The 18,823-nt window shown below is 39.2% G+C and overlaps 1 protein-coding gene across 3 annotated transcripts; it reads left to right on the top strand.

Annotated features, from left to right (window-relative positions):
- Nucleotides 1-1,007: 1,007 nt before the first annotated feature.
- UBXN2B (UBX domain protein 2B) lies at nt 1,008-17,926 on the top strand. Of its 3 annotated transcripts, none has more exons than XM_037379829.1 (9): nt 1,008-1,163; nt 3,250-3,350; nt 5,876-5,947; nt 7,493-7,652; nt 9,205-9,282; nt 10,592-10,701; nt 11,152-11,289; nt 13,391-13,552; nt 14,597-15,218. In XM_037379829.1, exons 1-9 carry the CDS (start codon nt 1,041-1,043, stop codon nt 14,604-14,606), a joined length of 954 nt encoding a protein of 317 aa, XP_037235726.1. In that variant the 5' UTR covers nt 1,008-1,040; the 3' UTR covers nt 14,607-15,218. The 3 variants fall into 3 exon arrangements, with proteins under 3 accessions (XP_037235726.1, XP_037235725.1, XP_037235727.1); XM_037379828.1 differs by lacking the exon at nt 14,597-15,218 and adding an exon at nt 15,720-17,926 and having other exon boundaries at nt 1,009-1,163; XM_037379830.1 differs by lacking the exons at nt 1,008-1,163; nt 14,597-15,218 and adding exons at nt 1,586-1,707; nt 15,720-17,926.
- The last annotated feature ends 897 nt before the right edge of the window (nt 17,927-18,823 follow it).

Genomic DNA, 18,823 nt, shown 5'->3' with positions numbered 1-18,823 from the left:
GTTTGCTGAGAATTTATTTTAAGGACTTCTTTCACTGCCTTCTTTCTTTCTTTGCCTTAGGTTTACTGTTGGGGAACTGAAAAACATCTACTTTTAAACATTACTTGCTCTTCATTAGTTATATTTAGGGTAATTTCACATTACAGGTAGTAATTTTTCCTTCTGAATTTCTAGGTTTGGTTTTTGACATGCAACATTGTCGTACCTGACTACAAAATTACAAGATAGCTAGCCTTTTTCCTCAGTTTCAGAGTACTTAAACCCCAGCGTTTTTCCTCAGAGTATTCCAACCCCTAAGATTCAAGGTCCAAACTCAACTTCCACATTCAGAAAGCTTTTCATTCTTAATACTTGAGTCTGAAAGAAAATAGTATCTCACACTTTTTAAACTAGCCCAATATTCTGGCACCCACGAGCCACAAATTTGAGCATTCAGAGTTAGCATTTGCCAGTCTGATATCCCTTTCTCCTCTGAGTTTTCTTAAGCATTTCAAGTGAACAACCCAGCTCGGTTTTAGCCGTCATCACTGGTACTTCACAGTTCTCCAGACAGCCCTGCATGTAACGGTAGGCTGGGAAATTCCGTGCGCCACAGGCACACGGGCCATTGGGCTGAAGGCACGGAGCGATGCCTGCCAGGCTCCACGGCGGCCCGGGCTCGCCCCGGCCTGTCGGGGGACAAACGCCTTCCTCCGCCGCCAGGCGCTGGGAGGAGGCCGCGGCCAAGCCCGCCCTCCCCTCTGCGCCCGCTGGGAGGGACACGGCCGGGCCCCGCCGGCCGCAGGGATGCGCACGCAGCTGCCCGCTGGGCGAGGGGGGCTGAGGGCGCCCGGCCGCCCCCCGCCATGCCAGCTGCCTCGGCGGCGGCAGGACCCACCTCCCCCTTGGAAGCGGCCCGCTGGGCGGGGCTACGCCGGCCCTGCCCGGCCCTCCTGTTGCCATGGCAGCTGCCGCTGGCGGCGGAAGTGCCTCGCGGCGCTGGCCCCGCCCCTCCCTACCAGGCCCCGCCCCCCCCCCGCCGCCGCCACGGCCCTCAGAAGATGGCGGACGGCGGGGCAGCTCCCGCGCAGCAGGAAGGGGACGTGTCCGCGGCGGCCGGCGGGGGCCGGCGGGATCGGCAACCCCGCAGCAGCGGCCGCCCGCCCAGCGCCCGGGATTTGCAGGTGAGCGGGTGGAGTGGGCGTCCCATCCCTCTGTGGGGCGGGGCCGAGCGGGGCGGGGTGCCGCGCCGTGCTGCCGCGGGGCGCCCCTGGCCTAACCCCCCGGCTGCCCCTGAGGGCGGCGGGCGGCGCGCGGCTCCCCCGCTCCTCTCGCCGCCCGTCGGGGCTGTCCCCGCGTAGCCAGGAAGGACTGGACCCCTGGGCAGGGGCTGTCGTGTTCCTTTCTTTCCCCCGCCCCCGTCTGAGGCTGGGAAAGGGAGGGCGCCTCCGAGAGGGGACGGGGCTCTGTGGGAGACAGGGTCGGCGTGTGTGGCGGTCGCTCTCCAGGGGCCGGGGCGGCTCTCCCGACACCTCCGTGCCTGGGTTTTGACTGTACTTGAAGTTATTTTGGCGCCGTTGTATTTCTTGATTATTTGTAGGAGTGTCTTTTTCGGCACGAAAACGGCAGTCTCCGCAAATGTGGTGTAAGGCTAAGGGCAGGGTCTTTTCCCAAGTTCACAAGGGGAAGGTTTTGAGAGAGTGTCATCACAGATGTGACGCGGCATTGGTACTTAAATGCTGAAATGCAAACGCTTTTAGTAGTATTCTTTTTTTGTGTGTGACTTTTAAACTGTATGAAAGTCCCAAATAATTTTGCAACAAATTGATTGGAAAACCGACGGAACTTCTGGTAACTGAAACAGCCCCTTTTTATGTAATTGTACATAATTAGCAGAGAAAGATGGATATAATTTTCTTTTTTTCTTGGGTTCTATTTGCAGTTGTAGGGTTTTGTTGAGATTAACTTTGCTACAATAAGTAACAGTAATAAAGACTGTGACATTCTGTTTGTAAGGTCTTTAGTTAGCCAGCTGAAAACAATTGGTAAAATGTTAAAAACAAAAAAAAGTACCCTCCTGGATCAGTAGCGCAGACCATCCATCCATCCAATTTCTTGTGGCACCGTAAGAGACGAGGTATGAGGAAAGCACAGAAGCCTGACGATGCCTTTTTACATTCCCTCAGCATCCTCCAGTCTTTGGATTAGGGACAGTAAAGGGTATATCTTTGCCTGTTCATTTCTGTGTCCACTTACGGATTTGTCCATGACTTAAGCCAGCAGCTTTACATATCTACAATATATTTGCTTGTATCCTCAGATAGAATGGAGATTGTGGTTTTCTTGAGCTGTCTCATTACTCAGTTTAATTTTTTTAATCAGTATAATTCCTCGGCTCATATTTTTTCCCTGCAGAAAGTGCCTCATGATAATATGGGATTAATATCTTGTGTTCATAGCAGTGTGTTTTGAAGGACAGATGATGTTTCATTTCATTTTAATTTGTGTTCCTCTAACATAAAACTAATGAAATTGTAACCTAATACCTATTCTAGAGTGTATGATAAAATGTTAATACCACTTCCATAGGGTGAACAAAATAGTTTAAGGACAAAATTAAAGGATGATTTGACAAAGTAGAATAGTATTCGGGGCAAAAGTAAGATTGTTAAAAAATTATGCTAGGTGTGCCTTGCCCAACTTCCTAAAAAATAACTTGCCAGCGATATGACAGCATTTGGGGAACCTGTGGGAATCTTGTTGTTGTTTCTTTGGTTTTTTTTTAAAAAAAAAGTGTTTGCAATGATGTCTTGAATTCAAGACAGCAAGGCTGAATTTGTTCTTAATTCTGGCACAAGCTTATTTGAGTTTTTTTTCTATTTCTGTGTAAAATGTTTGTAAAATTTATTGTGCTTCTCAGTCTTATCAGAGGGCTAGCTGGCAACTTTGAGTTTGCTAACGTTAATAAGGTGATGCTTAATATATACTGTGTATATACTTTTGTGATTCTGAATCTAATACAGGCTGCATGTAGCTAGTGAAGTGCTATGAAGCAAAAATGACATCAGAGTACAAGTTCCAAGTCACAATGTCATTAAGCATTGTGTGTTTTTTTCATAAAGCAGAAAGGAAGTTGAATTTAGAGAAGTAGTTTGGGTTTCTCATGTTGATGTTTCTAATTTTCTGGTGATGCACACATTTTACATTAGGTTTTTTTGTATTTCTGTTCCATTATGTAGTTCTAGAGTTACAAACTTCTGTTTCCTACAGTTGGCCTTGGCAGAGTTGTACGAAGATGAAGCTAAAAGGCAGTCATTGTGTCCTGACAAACCAACAGCTACAAAGATCAGTAACACAAAAGTATCACAGAGGTAAGATGTGCTTTGTACTTTGGAAATGTGTTGAATAGAGTACTGTATTAGCTCATAAACTGTCGTCATGCTTACTGAATCTCCTTCTTGTATAAAAAGTGATCTATAGCAGTTCATGATTCAGAATTGTGAATCCCTGTAATAGTGCATAGTCTTTGTCTTCTCAGAATGCGTTGAAAATTGTATTTTAAAATAATAAAATGCATCTTAAAATAATAAATAATATTGTATATGATAATACAATCTATTATATGTATTATTATATTATGTATTTATACCTTTGTGCTCTATGGTATTCCAAAACACTTTAAAGCCACTTCAGATGAGATTAAGATACTGTACGTGAAACTCAGTGTTGCACTTTGTTTACACAGATAGAAATCTTGAAATTTGTGGTATCAGAAGAATCAGTTCTTTGTTTCTTCAAAGTTCAGCAAATCAGTAGTCTGTGTGAAACTTGGCAAGTGATTTGAGTGTTGTACTTATGTCAGTACCTGATGAAACAAATGTTCATTTGAAAAAAGATTAGTGGGTTCATTAGTAGGCTCCTGTGGTTGAGAGAAATAAGAAAGGCTTCTTAATGAATTTGTCAGTGTTTGGCAGGTGGAAGAAAAGACATGGAACTATGTGTAAATCCAGGTTTTGTTGACCTGCAGTATTTACAGTTCACATAGCACTTTAAGGTTCAGTGTAGTTTACAATTTTTTATGAAGAAATCTTGCCAATTTTTAATTAATTTTTATTAAATTGTTGTAAAGAAGAGAAGTCTTTACATCATTACTATCAGTAATGCCATAACAAGTCTTGTATTTGGCTTGTCTTTCAATTACTGCTGCCAATATGGATACCTGTTTTAAAGGAGGTTAAGCAGCAGAAAAATACTAGTCGCCAGAGCCATGCTTCAAATGCATCTGCAAATGCAGATCTTCAGGAGTAGGGATTTTAGCACAGTATGTGACACTGGGAAAAGAATAGCTTTTTTTATTACTTTCTTTGGTTTTGATGAAACCACCTGAGTTGACTTATCAGCTACATAGAACACAGTTTATAAATAAAGCAAATGGCTCCATTTACTGATGCATATTGTGAAGTTACAACTTCCCACTCCAACTGAAGAAAAAGCTGCAATACAGTATCTCAGATACATCAGTGTGGTAGCTGTTAGCAAATGCTTGCACTTTCTTGGCAATCATACTGGAATCTGTCTGAGAAAGAAGAGATGGCTGCTATTTGTATGGTATCCAAAATGAGATGTTTTCTTGTAGTACACATCGGTTTGCTCTCAGATGAGCAGTGTATTAATTGCAAGGAATCATCGTGCAGTTCTTGAAGTCATCTGCTTGGCTTGTTTTCCACAATTGCAGGTATAGAAGAATGTCTCTGGGCCCTGTTGGAACAGATGGCATATTATATATGCTGGCACGATGTGTAAGCTCCTTTAAGAAACTTAAAGCTATTGGCCCCATAAAACCTACAATGGGACTAAAGAAGAAAATACAAGAGTTTAAAGTGTTTCTAGTGCCCATGACCTAAGTCCATAATAATATACTTTTTTTCTGAGAAAGTAATAAGAAGCAGATCGTTCACTAGGTGTAGAATTACATTGTTTTATCAACACCGATACTTAAAAAAGCAGTGGCCTACTGCTACATTTTTAACTCAAAGGTATAGTAATTGGGCAAATTGAATAAATATGAAGTAGTGGTCTGCCATTACTTATGTAGCAGATTTTATGTATGTTATCCCGTGGTAGTCAGCTACCTCGTATACGTCTTGCATTAATTAATTTTATTATCAAGTACTACAGGGTAAGAGCACATACCTGTATAGCTTTTCCTGGCATTTTTACAAGCTAATAACCCTAGCTTGTCCTGCAGTAGCTTATCAGTCTGCCCCTATTGTAAAACAGAATTTGATTCTGCATTTTAACCATCTTTTGAAAGTCTTTGTGAAGTTGCCATTCTAAGTATTTTTAAAATTGCATGAAATAGAAGTGAGAACTAGTTTTTAGGATCCTCGTAGACAGGGACTCCAGGATGTCGAGCAAAGCCGATGTTGACTTTACCAGGCAAGTTAACCTCTTGACAAAAAACAGCTAAAATGTGGAAAGAATTTAAAGTTTAATTCTAATAATCTGGATTCTGAAACCGCTGTTGAGCTTGCATATTACCTTTGTTATCTGTGAGACCAGCAGTGGCATGAAGCAGAATTCTGCATAACCTGTGTTAAAATAGGATAGTTCAGTTGAAAGGGACCTACAACGATCATTTAGTCCAACTGTTATTGCAAAATGACTTTGCCATACATGTACAAATTCCTGCTTATTCACTGTAAGGCATTCATGGCTGGTACTTTGGCAAAAAAAACACCCCAACAACAAAAGAAATGGGATGGAGGGAGCAAACCAAACCCAACAACTTGATATCCTTAGTTTTTGAAGAAGTAGTGTCAGAAGTTAGATATGAAGTACTTAGGGAAGTGTTTGTACCAGTCATCTTCAAACTTTTCTTTTATTCTCTTGGCAGTCTTAAAATCGATTCTCTTAGAAGGTTGAGGAAACCAGAGAGAAGCATGAGCGATGACAAAGAAAACCAAAGGTATTGTTAAAACAGAAAAAGTCATTTAACAATTGTGAAGGGATTTGGGTTTTTTTTGTGACATTTACACTTTGCTCCCCCCTGTTTTTCAAAATGCATGTGAACTCAGTCTATGCTGCAGAGAGCTAGTAACTACAGAGATGCTATTAGAGTAAGTGTTTGCTGTACACTGCTGTAGTAAAACAATGTTTAGCAGAATCTGGCTGTAGTGGTCTAGGACCTGTAGATGCCTTAACACGTGACTGTGTGGATGTTAAAAGTTGTAACTTACACTTGGACTCAAAAGCTTTTTTGTCTTTTCTCAAATATCCTGAATTTTCTGTGTATCCATTACTCAAGTATTTGAGTACTTCCTTTCTTTCTTGAACACAAATTCTAGTGAGAATTCTTGTTTCATTTCCTTAGCACTAGCATTCTTTTGAATCTAATGAAAGATTTTCCATATAAATGGCATTTGGGATGATAAATACAGATGTATATACAAAGGAGAAATGATATTAAGGCATTGTCGCTTATGTGACATCATAAAAGCAGTATGATTGTACAGCACCTTCATACCCACTCTTTGGGGGTAATTATAAAATATGGTGGAATCAACAGCATTTTGAAGTCATTGGTCTGAGCGGCAGTTTCACATGGATTGATGTGCCTTAACCCAATTGGTTAAATGAAAAAGTTAAGGAAAGTAGGAAGCGCTTACTTTATTAGTTATTAACACTTCTTGTAATCAAAGACAAAACACTCAGGTTTGCCAGGCTTACCTGGCAAAAAATATAAAGTATAAAAAATATAAAATAAAATATATAATATATAATTATATGATCTAATATATATAATTAGATACAATAAATATATTTTAAATAAAATGTATTAAAAATATCTTGATCTTCATAATCAAGCAGATAAGTTTTGATCAGAATTATTTGTCTTTAAGAGCTAAAGTGGAGCTGTGTTGAAGAAAAAGAACATCAATTAGCTTTCACAGTGGTTTCTGCAGTTTCTAAAAGGTCTTGAAAGGTCAATTAAATTTATTAAAAACCTTCCCATTTCTGGTCGGAATGGAAGTATACTAGATCTTTGATTTATAAGATTAAATTGTGGCACTGTTTGGGTTTTCCAACAACAGTTGTTCTGCCAAGGTAGTGTTAGTTGTGAATCGTATTCTAACAAGCCTAGGCACAGTCCCATGCACAGGACAACCCTGAGGAAATTGTTCTTTCTGGGAGCGGGTGGCATCCACATCAGATGAGGTATGTAAAGCCACAGGTGCATCAGGGATGCACTTAAACATATGGCCTTGGCCCCTAACCTCTTGGGTCTGTTCCAGAAGGCACACTGGTAGTTTTGTTAGTGAAATATCTTTGGACTAGTGCTGCTTGGATTGCTGGGAAGGTCAGAATCAAGAGGAACATTTCTGTGATCAGAAAGAAAAGGCTTTGTGCCAGATTTGGCTTGTTCTTCATTAATTTTTTTTCTTTGATGAGAAGAGGAAAATTATGCTTATCATTTAAAGCATTGCTACTTTTGAACATTACTGTTCTAAAGATTTTATTCAGGTGACTCGGAATATAGAGGATTACAAATTTCTGGGGCTTCTACAAATCCAAGTAAAATTGTTGCTGAACTCTTCAAGGAAGCGAAAGAACATGGAGCTGTCCCATTAGATGAAGCATCAAGATCATCTGGAGATTTCAGTAAAGCCAAGGTAAAAGTTAAAAGATATTTTGATCTCTATTTACATTAGTCTCTCTGAAACTTATCTGACCACGTGAAAGCAAATATGCATTTTTGTAGTTTGTAAATAGCAGAGGATTTGATCAACACAGTTGTGTGTTATCATAGCTTGCTCTAGAAACTAAAGTAGGGAGGAACGACACAATTTCAGGAGAAATCATTAGAAATCAACCAGAACTGTAATTATTTGCTTTATTTTTAATTAAAAGTGATTTAATCAAATAAATAGCCATTGCATCGCAAATCAGAATCTTCTTATCTGTTGAATTACTACTAGAGGGTAGTGGTCAATGGCTCAATATGCAGATGGGTATCAGTGCCAAGTGGTGTCCCTCAGGGGTCCATACTGGGACCAGCATTGTTTAATATCTTCATCAATGACATAGACAGTGGGATCGAGTGCACCCTCAGCAAGTTTGCAGATGACACCAAGCTGAGTGGTGCAGTTGACATGCCTGAGGGACAGGATGCCATCCGGAGGGACCTGGACAAGCTCAGGAAGTGAGCTCATGTGAACCTCCTGAAGTTCAGCAAGGCCAAGTGCAAGGTCCTGCGCCTGGGTCAGGGCAGCCCCTGGTATCAGCAGAGGCTGTGGGATGAAGGGGTTGAGAGCAGCCCTGAGGAGAAGGACTTGGGGTACTGGTGGGTGCAAAGCTGGACGTGAGCCGCGAATGTGCGCTCACAGCCCGGAAGGCCAAACGGTGTGAACAAGAAGGTATTTCACAAGAAGCATGGCCAGCAGGTTGAGGGAGGTGATTGTCCCCCTCTGCTCAGCTCTGGTGAGACCCCACCTGGAGTGCTGCATCCAGCTCTGGAGCCCTCAGCACAGGAAAGTCATGGACTTGTGGGAGCGGGTCCAGGGGAGAGCTACAAAAATGATCAGAGGGCTGGAACACCTCTCCTGTGAGGGCAAGCTGAGACAGCTGGGGTGGTTTAGCCTGGAAAGGGGAAGGCTTCAGGGAAACCTTATAGTGGCCTTTCGGTACTTAAAGGGAGCTTGTAAAAGAGATGAGGACGACTTCTTAGCAGGGCCTGTAGTGATAGGACAAGGTGCAAGGGGTTTAAACTAGAGGAGGGTAGATTTAGACTAGATATAAGGAATACATTTTTTTACATGTGGGTGGTGAAACACAGGAACAGGTTGCCCAGAGAGGTGGTAGATGCCCCATCCCAGTAAACCGTTGAGATCAGGTTGGACGGTGCTCTGGGCAACCTGACCCAGTTGAAGATGTTACTGCTTATTGCAGGGGTTTGGAGTAGATGACTTTTAATAATCCCTTCCAACCCAAACTATTCTATGATTCTAATCATAACTGAAAGGCATCACCTAGAACCTGCATAGCCTATTTATGGTTATTAGGTATAAATTTCCACTTGGAAATGTAAAAGTTAGGATAGTGTATTTGCTTTTTATCACAGAAGCAAGCTTTCTGATGCTTTTATTTGTACCTAGGTAGGGATTTTAATAAACTGTTTCAGGTATTTATTTCAATAAGCTTTTCTATGTTTGTTTTTTTTTGCAGTCATTTTCTGGTGGTGGATATAGATTGGGTGACTCATCACAAAAGCACTCTGAATATATATATGGAGAAAATCAAGATGTAAGTAAAATTTTGAAAACAGAATCTCCAACAGATTCCTACTTAATCATGTTTACAGCTTGAAATGCCAGTATTACTGTAACTATGTCTATGAGGAAAAACTAATATCTAATTATTAGGAATATGTTATACAGGAACTGTTCAAAGTGACCGCAGAGGACAGATATTCATTGGATACCCCTAAGGTCTCCATTATGGAATTTTCTGACACAAATTACTTTGAAATTCTTGGCAGACATTCCTTTCAATTACTTTCTTCCAGGTGTTGTTCTGCTTTCCCCTAGCTATGCTAACATTTTAATTCTCTTACATTAGGCGTTGTTTCTTCTTGTGGCTTGCAAAGTAGCCAGTCTGAAACTGGAGGATATGGATGTATTCTAGGAATGGTTAAGCAGCAGGTTAGAGGCCTTCTGAAAATAGTCTGGCCTTTCTTTCCTCTCACTTAAAAAACAGGGAGTGAGGGATAAAGGGGGGAAAAAGTTCTCTACACTTTACATTTGTGTGAATGGCTAGAGCATGTATTATGCTTATCTAGAAATAAAACCAAGAAATGAGTAAGGCAAAGGATATGGTTCAGGCAGACCAGAAGCTGCTACCATCTATCCTTTTAAGTCATTCTTCTACCCTCTAAGTAACAGCCAGCTGTACTGAGCCAGAAGCCTGTTGCAGTGGGTTACCATAACTGGGGTCACTGCCTAGGGGAGCGTAGCCGTGCTACACTGCAGGGCAGTTGGAGGGAAGACAGGTGCAGGCTCTGAAGGTGAAAGCCTCTGGACATACAGGCACGCAGCAAAATAATAAGGGAGCAAAGGAGATTGGTTTCCAGGTTTCTCAGCTTTTGAGCGGAATGGAGCTAGTATCAACTTTATCAGAGCTCAGCATATAATTGAGGAACGAGTAGTTTTTGCTGTAACTGATGTGTCAGCAGTAATTTGTAATTTTATGGATTTATTTCTTAATTTATCAACAAGAAACTGCTTCTGAAAGTAATTGGAATACTGTGAAGATCACTACAGTCGCTGTATCATCTGTTATGTCATGGATAGCAGATTAAGAGATTCTTTTTCACCAAGTGTGGAAGTGGTCTTGAGGTAGATGGTAGCCTAATACTTGCTTTTTTTAAAAAAAGATTCTAGCAATGATAGTTACAGTGCAGTGCTCTGTTCTTCTCTCTCTTGCGTTATTTGTGGTCTGCTATAAAATCTTTTAAATATAGACCAAAAGTTGTGTAACTAATCTGTATAAAATTGAAATACCTTATTTGTCTATCTTCAGTTTTCTAGTTTTTTGATTTCACCATTTTTGATAGGTTCAAATTTTGCTGAAACTGTGGAGGAATGGCTTCAGTTTAGATGACGGCGAGTTGAGATCTTATTCAGACCCAACAAATGCTCAGTTTCTTGAGTCTGTTAAAAGAGGGTAAGTTAAAATGACAACTTTTTTGAGGTATGTTTTACAAGTGAAGTGAAAAAAATGCTTACTCCACATGCTTATAATTGCTAAAAGCTCCAGGCTTCTTCTCTGCCTGCACCCATAAAATACACTCTGTATTTCTCATCAGATGCGTGGGACATTTGAAAATTTGGAACGCATTGGTTTCTTCTGGTGGTTTAACTCTGAATGGTACTTGTTACAGCTTTTAGTTTCACGTGTTGTGTTAGTGTATTCTAGGTTTTGACTGTCAGCTCACTGATACTTTTTTTTTCTGTATGAAATCAATTAAAAAACCAATTGGATATCTATGACTTTTAAAGTGAACAAAGTAATAATATCAGCTCATGTTGTACTGTGCAAGATTTTTTGTGTAACTTTGTATTGCTGTTCAGAACATAATCAAGAAACTTTTATTTTTGTAATTCTGTAATTAAGGGAAATTCCTGTGGAACTGCAGCGACTTGTTCATGGTGGCCAGGTTAATTTGGATATGGAAGACCACCAAGAACAGGAATATGTGAAGCCTAGACTGCGATTCAAAGCTTTCAGTGGTGAAGGACAAAAACTTGGAAGGTAAAATTGCTAGGGTTTTTTTTGTGTTCGTATAATATTTCAAAAGATGGATTTAATCAATTAGGAGACTGTTGGAGAAGCTAATCAGGTGACAAAAGCAGTATCAAATTATTCTGTGCTACAAGCCTTAGCCAGCCTTGATTTCAGTCACCAATAATCATGAAAGCTTGTATATAATCAAAAGTTAAGTCATTGTTCTCTGTTGGAACTGCTCATAGATTTGCTAGATGCTGTGTGCTTTGTTGTGACTGAGATTTCTCTGCCTGTTCTTGCATATCATTTTACTTATTTTTTTTTAAACTTCAGTCATGTTTAAAACAGGAGCAAAGGAAGCTGAAAGGTGATTAGTACTGTACAAATTTAATGAGAAACTCTGGATAGAGGAAGCAGGCCCAAATAAATTGTTCCCCATTTCATGACAAACAGGTGGAACTTAGTTATGCCACTAAGGATGTACTCTGCTCTGGCTTAGCTACAATACATTGTCTTTTACTGCTGGGATCATCACAAAGGGAATAGGAGATGCTATTGTAGCAATATGGCTGATCCCCGACTTAATACAGATGGAGAGTATTTTTATATGGGAGCAACTCCTATATTTTTTTTTATCTGGAATTAAGCAGCACAAATATTGTCCTGAAATATAACCTTGTAAACAGTCGCTCATTTTAAGTTATACAAAGTAAATCTGTTAGCTTTAAAAAATGTGAACTATTTTTTAATTTGATCCGAAATAAATAAACAATAAATTGTATCAAAATCTCTCAACTTTTACTAGGATTTGATTTTAAAACTTCAAATGCAAAACTGCAAAAATCTATAGTAGGAGTGGTGTGTTTTTTTTAAGGCAAACAACCAGAGAAATTGTACCTGCTCTCCTACATGAAATAATACTGCAAAGCCTGGTTTGTTGGAGAGGAGGAGTTCAACTTTTAACCTTTGATTTGGTCCCCCACTTCCTCCTATTCTAACACCATCTCCAACTACAATATAAAGTTCATATATGTAGTAAAAAAAATGAAATTTAATAATTTACAAAAGTTTACCCCTGATTCTGTTCCATTTGCTGTCCCAGTGCGAGGGTAGGCTGATGCTGTTAAAACTCTTAATATGTGTGTAATTCAATTGAACTGATATATAGTGTGCCAAAACTCATTCCCACAACTGAACATTTCAGACTGCTTTGTCTAAAAGTGCATAATCTCTGTTCAGCTAAAGTTGGTCAGTGAGAGTAATGTGACCTCAACTCTTCCAATCATTAGCCTTTTCACATAACAATTATAGGCATTTCATCTTTTTAAAAATGAGGAAATGTGCTCAGTAAAACTGAGAAGGTGGTAAGCTCTGGTAGGGGTGACATAGGGAACAATTGTATACGATAACTTCTTCACCTGAGCACTTGCTTAGATTTTTGAAGAAAAGAGATCAGGAAGAGAGATGGTTCTGTATATAAGAAAATGTGTACACCTGTTGTGGCATTTTTATTTGTTTTGGTAGCCAATGAAGTCTCAGGTATGCAAGCAATGAAAGGAGTGGCCAAATGGTTATACCCAATTGGAGTACGTTCTCTTTATACTACATGTGAAAAATTCCATGCTTACTATGTGGTGATATCAATTACCTGTTAATATTGTTTGTGCTTAAAATGGGTGGGGGGTGCCCAGAATTATATAGTAGTGATCATGAAAGCAATTACTAAAGCAGTTTGGGTCTTTTGTGCACTATAATGCTGCATGATTAATTTTTAATACGGTCCAGGAGGTGCAATATATAAATCTTGGCATCAGACTGTCATGCTCTGTAAGCATAAACAAAGATAGTTTTGTTTCTACTTGATTACCTGTTTAAAATCATGCAAATGTAATGATATGCACCGTTATAAGAATGAAATATTGCAATAATTGACAAGAAACTACAAAAGCATTATTTGTGTCTGTTAGAAAAGCTGTGTTTATACTTAGTTCAGATAACATTGAGAGGATTTTCATTGCTCATTTGTACTATGTATATATTGTAGTAATTCAGTGAAAAAGACAACTGAAGCAGTTCTGATTTGTCTCCTCTTAGTAACATCTGGTTTGGTTTTCTTCCAATCCTTTAGCCTTACACCTGAAATAGTCAGCACACCTTCATCCCCAGAGGAGGAGGAGAAATCCATTCTTAATGCACCTGTCCTGATTGATGATTCCATGCCAGCCACTAAAATTCAAATTAGATTAGCAGATGGAAGCCGATTAATACAAAGATTTAATCAAACACACAGGTAAATTGATTCTGCATCAATGCAGGAAACCATAACTGTTTTGCTAAGTTTGTGGTTTGTCATTGAACGAGTATCAGCAAGACATCAAAAGGGGAAAATACAGCTCCACTGAAATGTGTAGCTCTTGTGTCATTTTCATAATATAGATGTTCTTCTAAATTTGCTGTCAAAGCAAAATTCTGTACACAGAAGCACAAGACATTTGATAACTGAAAAGTCACAAACTTTTATAACCAATTATGCCCTGTGATTTGTAAGGACACAGTACCAGCTGTAACTTCTCAAGGTGACTGAAATCTGGACAGCCTCACTATGTAGTCATCCCAGCCCTGGGCTCTTGTTGGTATTAGCATGTGGCTGACTCAAATGCCACTGTGAAGGCACTTTATTGCAGAGTGTGGAATATAATCTCAATTGGAATATAGTGTTCACACGACAGGCAGAGAAGTCCTGTGGCCCATAATCGAGAGCTTCAGCTTTCTATCTCGTTATACTTGAGACTGTGACTAAACATGACATGGGTTATAAGTTTAGGCTGCAGCCAATACTCAGAAGGGTATATGGATGTAATATGCTCATTTGTAATTCTGGCATGTGGGCTGGACATAATTCTGACAACCTTTGTTTTGTTTTGGATGGCCATCTCCTAGGAACTGGCAGTGTGTGAACTTGCTGGGTTTTTAGATCTGTTAGTAGTTTGCTGATTAGAGTTTACCATCAGTTTTATTGACATTTTTGGGGCATTGCCACAAATGGTGTTGGCCAACTCCATTTATTTGCCTAAGGGGTTGTTTTAGTGCAAGGTTCTGCAAAGCTCTGCTTTGCGCTGCATGGCTCAGAGACCTTTGGGCAGAGGGCAGAGATTTGGGCAGTAGTTCCACCCACATTTCACAGCAAGCAGGGTTCAAGCCAACCCTGATCTGAAATCTGCACCATTTTGTTAGAACAGAGCTGAAACTGAGCTTGAACCCCTCCAAGGAAGGAATGGAGGTGGTCTTAGCATGGGGAGTTCACCTGTTGCCTTTTCTTTTTTTTTCCTTCTAGTTCAGAATAAGGGCAGAACCAGTATGCAGCTTTCCTCACCTGACAACATACACAGAGCACAATGAGGCAATTTTAGCGGAGATGCTAGTAGGGAGGAAGAAACAGCAGTAACTTTTCATATTTTAGCAGACATGGTAATGTACACTGATGGCACAGGCCCAGATCCTTTCTTCATAGCACCTTCTGGAAGAGTACCTTAGATAAACATTAGGGCTTATTGGGAGCCTCTGTAGCTATGATGTGTTTTCTTCTATCTGCGTGAAAGGGTAGAAGTGGTAAACCTCACAGTAACATCTGTAACCAGGGTTCTGTTGACAAGCTTATTTTAATCATTATTAACTTTTTCTTGGATGTGAATCTTTGTAGTTATCCTTGCCATATGTATGATCAAAATCAGCTACTGAAAGGCATTGCTTCTGTCATAAGCCTTGAAGACTGATAAAAGCTGAAGTCTCTGCTTATTTGGCTACAGTAAATCTACTTACTTACTAGTTAGGAGAAATCTTCAATGATTTATTCTCAGCTTACTGTCTTAGAATGGAAACCTCAAATATAAGATTTTTGTCTCTAAAATCTTACTTATTTTTCATCCATGTATTATAAAGCTAAATTATTCTTGTTATACTGTCAATGTGATTGTTTTATTAACTATTGTTCAGAAGTGTGGTGCCAAGTGAAAACAGGGGAAACCTCTTGCTGTTGAAGTGCGTTAATAATTGCCCTCTGTTTTCTCATTACTGTCACCATATATTTTAAGATTCCTCCTTCCATTAATAATTCAGTCTTTTTAGAATATACTAATTAATAGTGAAATTTTGGCAGCTGGTGTTGAAATTACGTGACTTTCTGTGCTGTCAATTTGCAATATACTTCTCTGTTACCAATTTTATTTCTGCTATTTGAGAAAAGAAGCAACGTGCATTTCAATTGTTCCGGGTTTTTTATGCAAGAAGCAAGATTCTAGGCTACAACCATTAGTGATCTGGATCAAATGGAAATGTAAAATCAGTGGGACATAATAAATGGTTTAGTCTGTTAGAAGGTTTTGTGTTCTCTGATCATCTCAGAGATTTATGTCAAAATAGAATCATACACAATTGTCATGTCCATGTCCTTTCCACAGGATTAAGCATATTCGAGACTTCATTATCCAGTCCCGTCCAGCATTTGCAACAACTGATTTTGTTCTTGTGACTACCTTTCCAAATAAAGAGCTAACAGATGAAAGCCTGACACTACAAGAAGCAGACATACTTAACACTGTGATTCTTCAGCAATTAAAGTAATCTTACACTTGTTTGTACAATATAGGGCGTGTGCTGTATTGTCATACAATATGTTTCCAACAGATGAAAAAACAAAAGACCAGTGTCTTTTATTCCCCCACTTACATGGATCAGATTTTTGGGTTTCATGTCTTCCAGCTATAGCATATCTACATTTTTATTTTAATTTCTTAACTTCAGTATTAAAATTAAGCTTTCTTATGTTAGTGTGTTTCAAATCACTTCTTGTACTAAATGTGAAATGAGATGTGACTTTGACTATTATTTTGAAGGGGATGGGGGAAGAAGCATTTTTTGAAGGGGACAGTATCTTTCATACAGTTGGTAAGATTTGCACTATGGAAATGTTTTATGCTGCATTGACAAACAGCCATTTGAAAACTTAGCCTGTAGATTGTTTACTTTCCAAGTTGTATTAATATTAAGGTATTCTGTTTAATAGGTTGACAGATAATTAAAGCCCTAATGTAATTTTTGGATATTCTGTTTGTAGTGTTTCATGGTGCAGTATAATATTTATATTCTGGGTTTTGTGTAATTTTCCCTGTGTTGTCGCTCACATGAGTGAATCGGGTCAGGAGATGCAAAACGCGGCTATTGCAGACTATAATAGATTGTTCTCATTTGTATTCTAGTTGTTCTACTTGTGGTGAAAATAAGTACAGTTCTTTTCTTCCTGAAGTAAAAGAAATGGGAGAGATGACTGTAATCTGGAGAAATGCTGTGATGTAGATTCCATGAGAGTGTGCCTGTGGTCACTTCGAACCTGAATATGCAGTTGAACCCTGTGCGGCTACATGATTCTTCACATGAGCAGTTACTTAAATAACCCCAAACAAAAAAATACTGAGGTTCACAAACACAAAATTTGTTTATGCTGTCACTTGCATGCACAAAAGTAGATGTGTTAATTGGTCATGTATTTTTTACCTGAATTTCAGGTCTTTATATTTGAAATTTTGGCCAAAGGTATTTTGTAATATTCTATGGGGATTTGGTTGTGCAGCTTTCACTATACTTGTTTGGAAGCTGTATAATTAAACCCCTTGATCTTTGAAATGATATATTTTTCCAAATAACTTGGCCCTATTGCAGGTAGGAATCTTATGTTGTGGGCAAACTGGCTGCTGTGCTTTGTAGTATGCAGTTTTATAGTATTTGTGGCTTTATATCAGATGAGTGGATCATGCTCTGAGGGAGGCTAAATGGGCTGTGTCTCTTGTACTGATGTATGTGTTAAAAATGCTGTTTTCACTAATTATTCTGAAAATATCAATATTTATTTATGCTAAGCTTATAATTGCTCAGTATATTTGATTAATCTTACATTTTTCCTTAAAGTAGATATTTGACTGAGTAAATTTTAAACATGCAGTTGTATTTGAAGTGTTTTGTTTTGTAATCTGAATATCTGCATGGTTTTAGTCATAATTCATTTCATGTGCGAGTAATTAAAGTTTTAAACTAAAAAGATCATGGGCAACACTTATCGTCTTTCCAGTTTATGTTGTGATGAAGCAGTGATTGTGTGGCACAACAAATATTTAAGCTTAAATGGAAAGGAACGGACACTGACTATGCATATATTCTATATACTAACACTTCTCTATATAAATGCAAGGCCAAAGTCAATATTGTGATATCTGTCTTGGGCAATCTGTGATTTAGGCATTTTGAGTTCAGAATATAGGTAGAGTTACATTGCTTATTGCTTCTGAAGACCATTATTAATTAAGTGCTGATGTACGAAGGACAGTGGTTAACTAAGTTGTGGGGGTTTTCCCTCTTGCTATGTCAAAAAACACAACTGCATATTATCACAATCTCTTTGTTTCAAGTAGCTGGTAAATTTTAGTGTTCAGTAGCAGCTGAGAGTAACTGGGGGTGCCAGTAGGTGACATTATTTTGTCAAGCACTAAGAAAATGTAGTGCTTATGTTTAAATATTCCACTGTTTCTCTGTACTTTAAAACCTCTAGAATCGTCCATCTCATAATTTTATGTCATATCTTTTATTAACATTAAATTCTGACTTGTATAGCTAACATCTTGGCATTTTTGGCACAAAACAGTTGAGTACAGACCTATGTGGGTACACAGTTAAGACTGGCTATGAGAGAGAAGGGAGACTGAGACAAGGATGAAGGAACTTGGCAAAGAATGGTGATCTTTCCTCACAGCAAGGCCACTGAGCTTCTTGGGAATTCCTCGTAGCTTTCACGAAGTACAGGTAATAATCCTGTCACTTGCTCTTGTATTTAGCTTATGGAAGGCTCAGACTTCATCTATGCTGTCTTTACCAGAAATCCTTTATCACATGAAAGCCAAATAGTTCAACACTGAATGTTTTCTCTTAAGAAAATCTCTGGACCTGAATGCTTGTGGGGTTTTTTTTTTGGTTGTTTTTTTTTTGGGGGGGGTGGGGGGTGGTGGAGCGGGGGATACTACTCTCATCTTTGTAGTCATTTATTCTGGATAAACACAATCAGGCTTGTTAGGTTTTGGGTTTTCTTGTTTTTTCCAGCAACACATTGAGATGTTTGTAAACATTCTGCTTTAATCAGACTACTGGACACACTTGTACAATTAGCATATATTAACGGCTGTCTCATGCTGTTCTCTCCCTGCTGAAAATCTGTGCAATATTAAATGAACCAAGGAAGAGCACTCAGAGGTGCTATTACTAGCTTCCTACTTAGTTGCTTGCACTAAGCTAAAGCTCTCATGATCTTTAAATTTTATTATTCTGTGCAGGGAGAACAGAGATGCACCTTCCCCTTGCTCATGCTGATTAAGCCTGACAGGCCTCAGTGTAGGCATGTGCTGTTCTATGGGCAGGGGAGACAGCAGCAAGAGTCTGGAATAATGAATAGTGACTTCATGGCTTGTGTTTCTGTGGGATGGATATAGTTGGAGTGGGTTCCTGAGGAGATTGAAAGTAG

Source organism: Falco rusticolus, chromosome 3 (genome assembly GCF_015220075.1).
Source record: "Falco rusticolus isolate bFalRus1 chromosome 3, bFalRus1.pri, whole genome shotgun sequence".
NCBI classification, from domain to species: domain Eukaryota; kingdom Metazoa; phylum Chordata; class Aves; order Falconiformes; family Falconidae; genus Falco; species Falco rusticolus.
The sequence above is the reverse complement of the archived record's forward strand: the minus strand, read 5'-3'. Positions and strand labels throughout refer to the sequence as shown.

Coding starts and splice junctions, on each gene's coding strand:
- UBXN2B (XM_037379828.1), top strand. CDS start 1,041: ATGGCGGACGGCGGGGCAGCTCCCGCGCAGCAGGAAGGGGACGTGTCC. Junction 1,164..3,249: donor CCAGCGCCCGGGATTTGCAG/GTGAGCGGGTGG, acceptor TGTTTCCTACAG/TTGGCCTTGGCAGAGTTGTA. Junction 11,290..13,390: donor GAAGGACAAAAACTTGGAAG/GTAAAATTGCTA, acceptor CCAATCCTTTAG/CCTTACACCTGAAATAGTCA.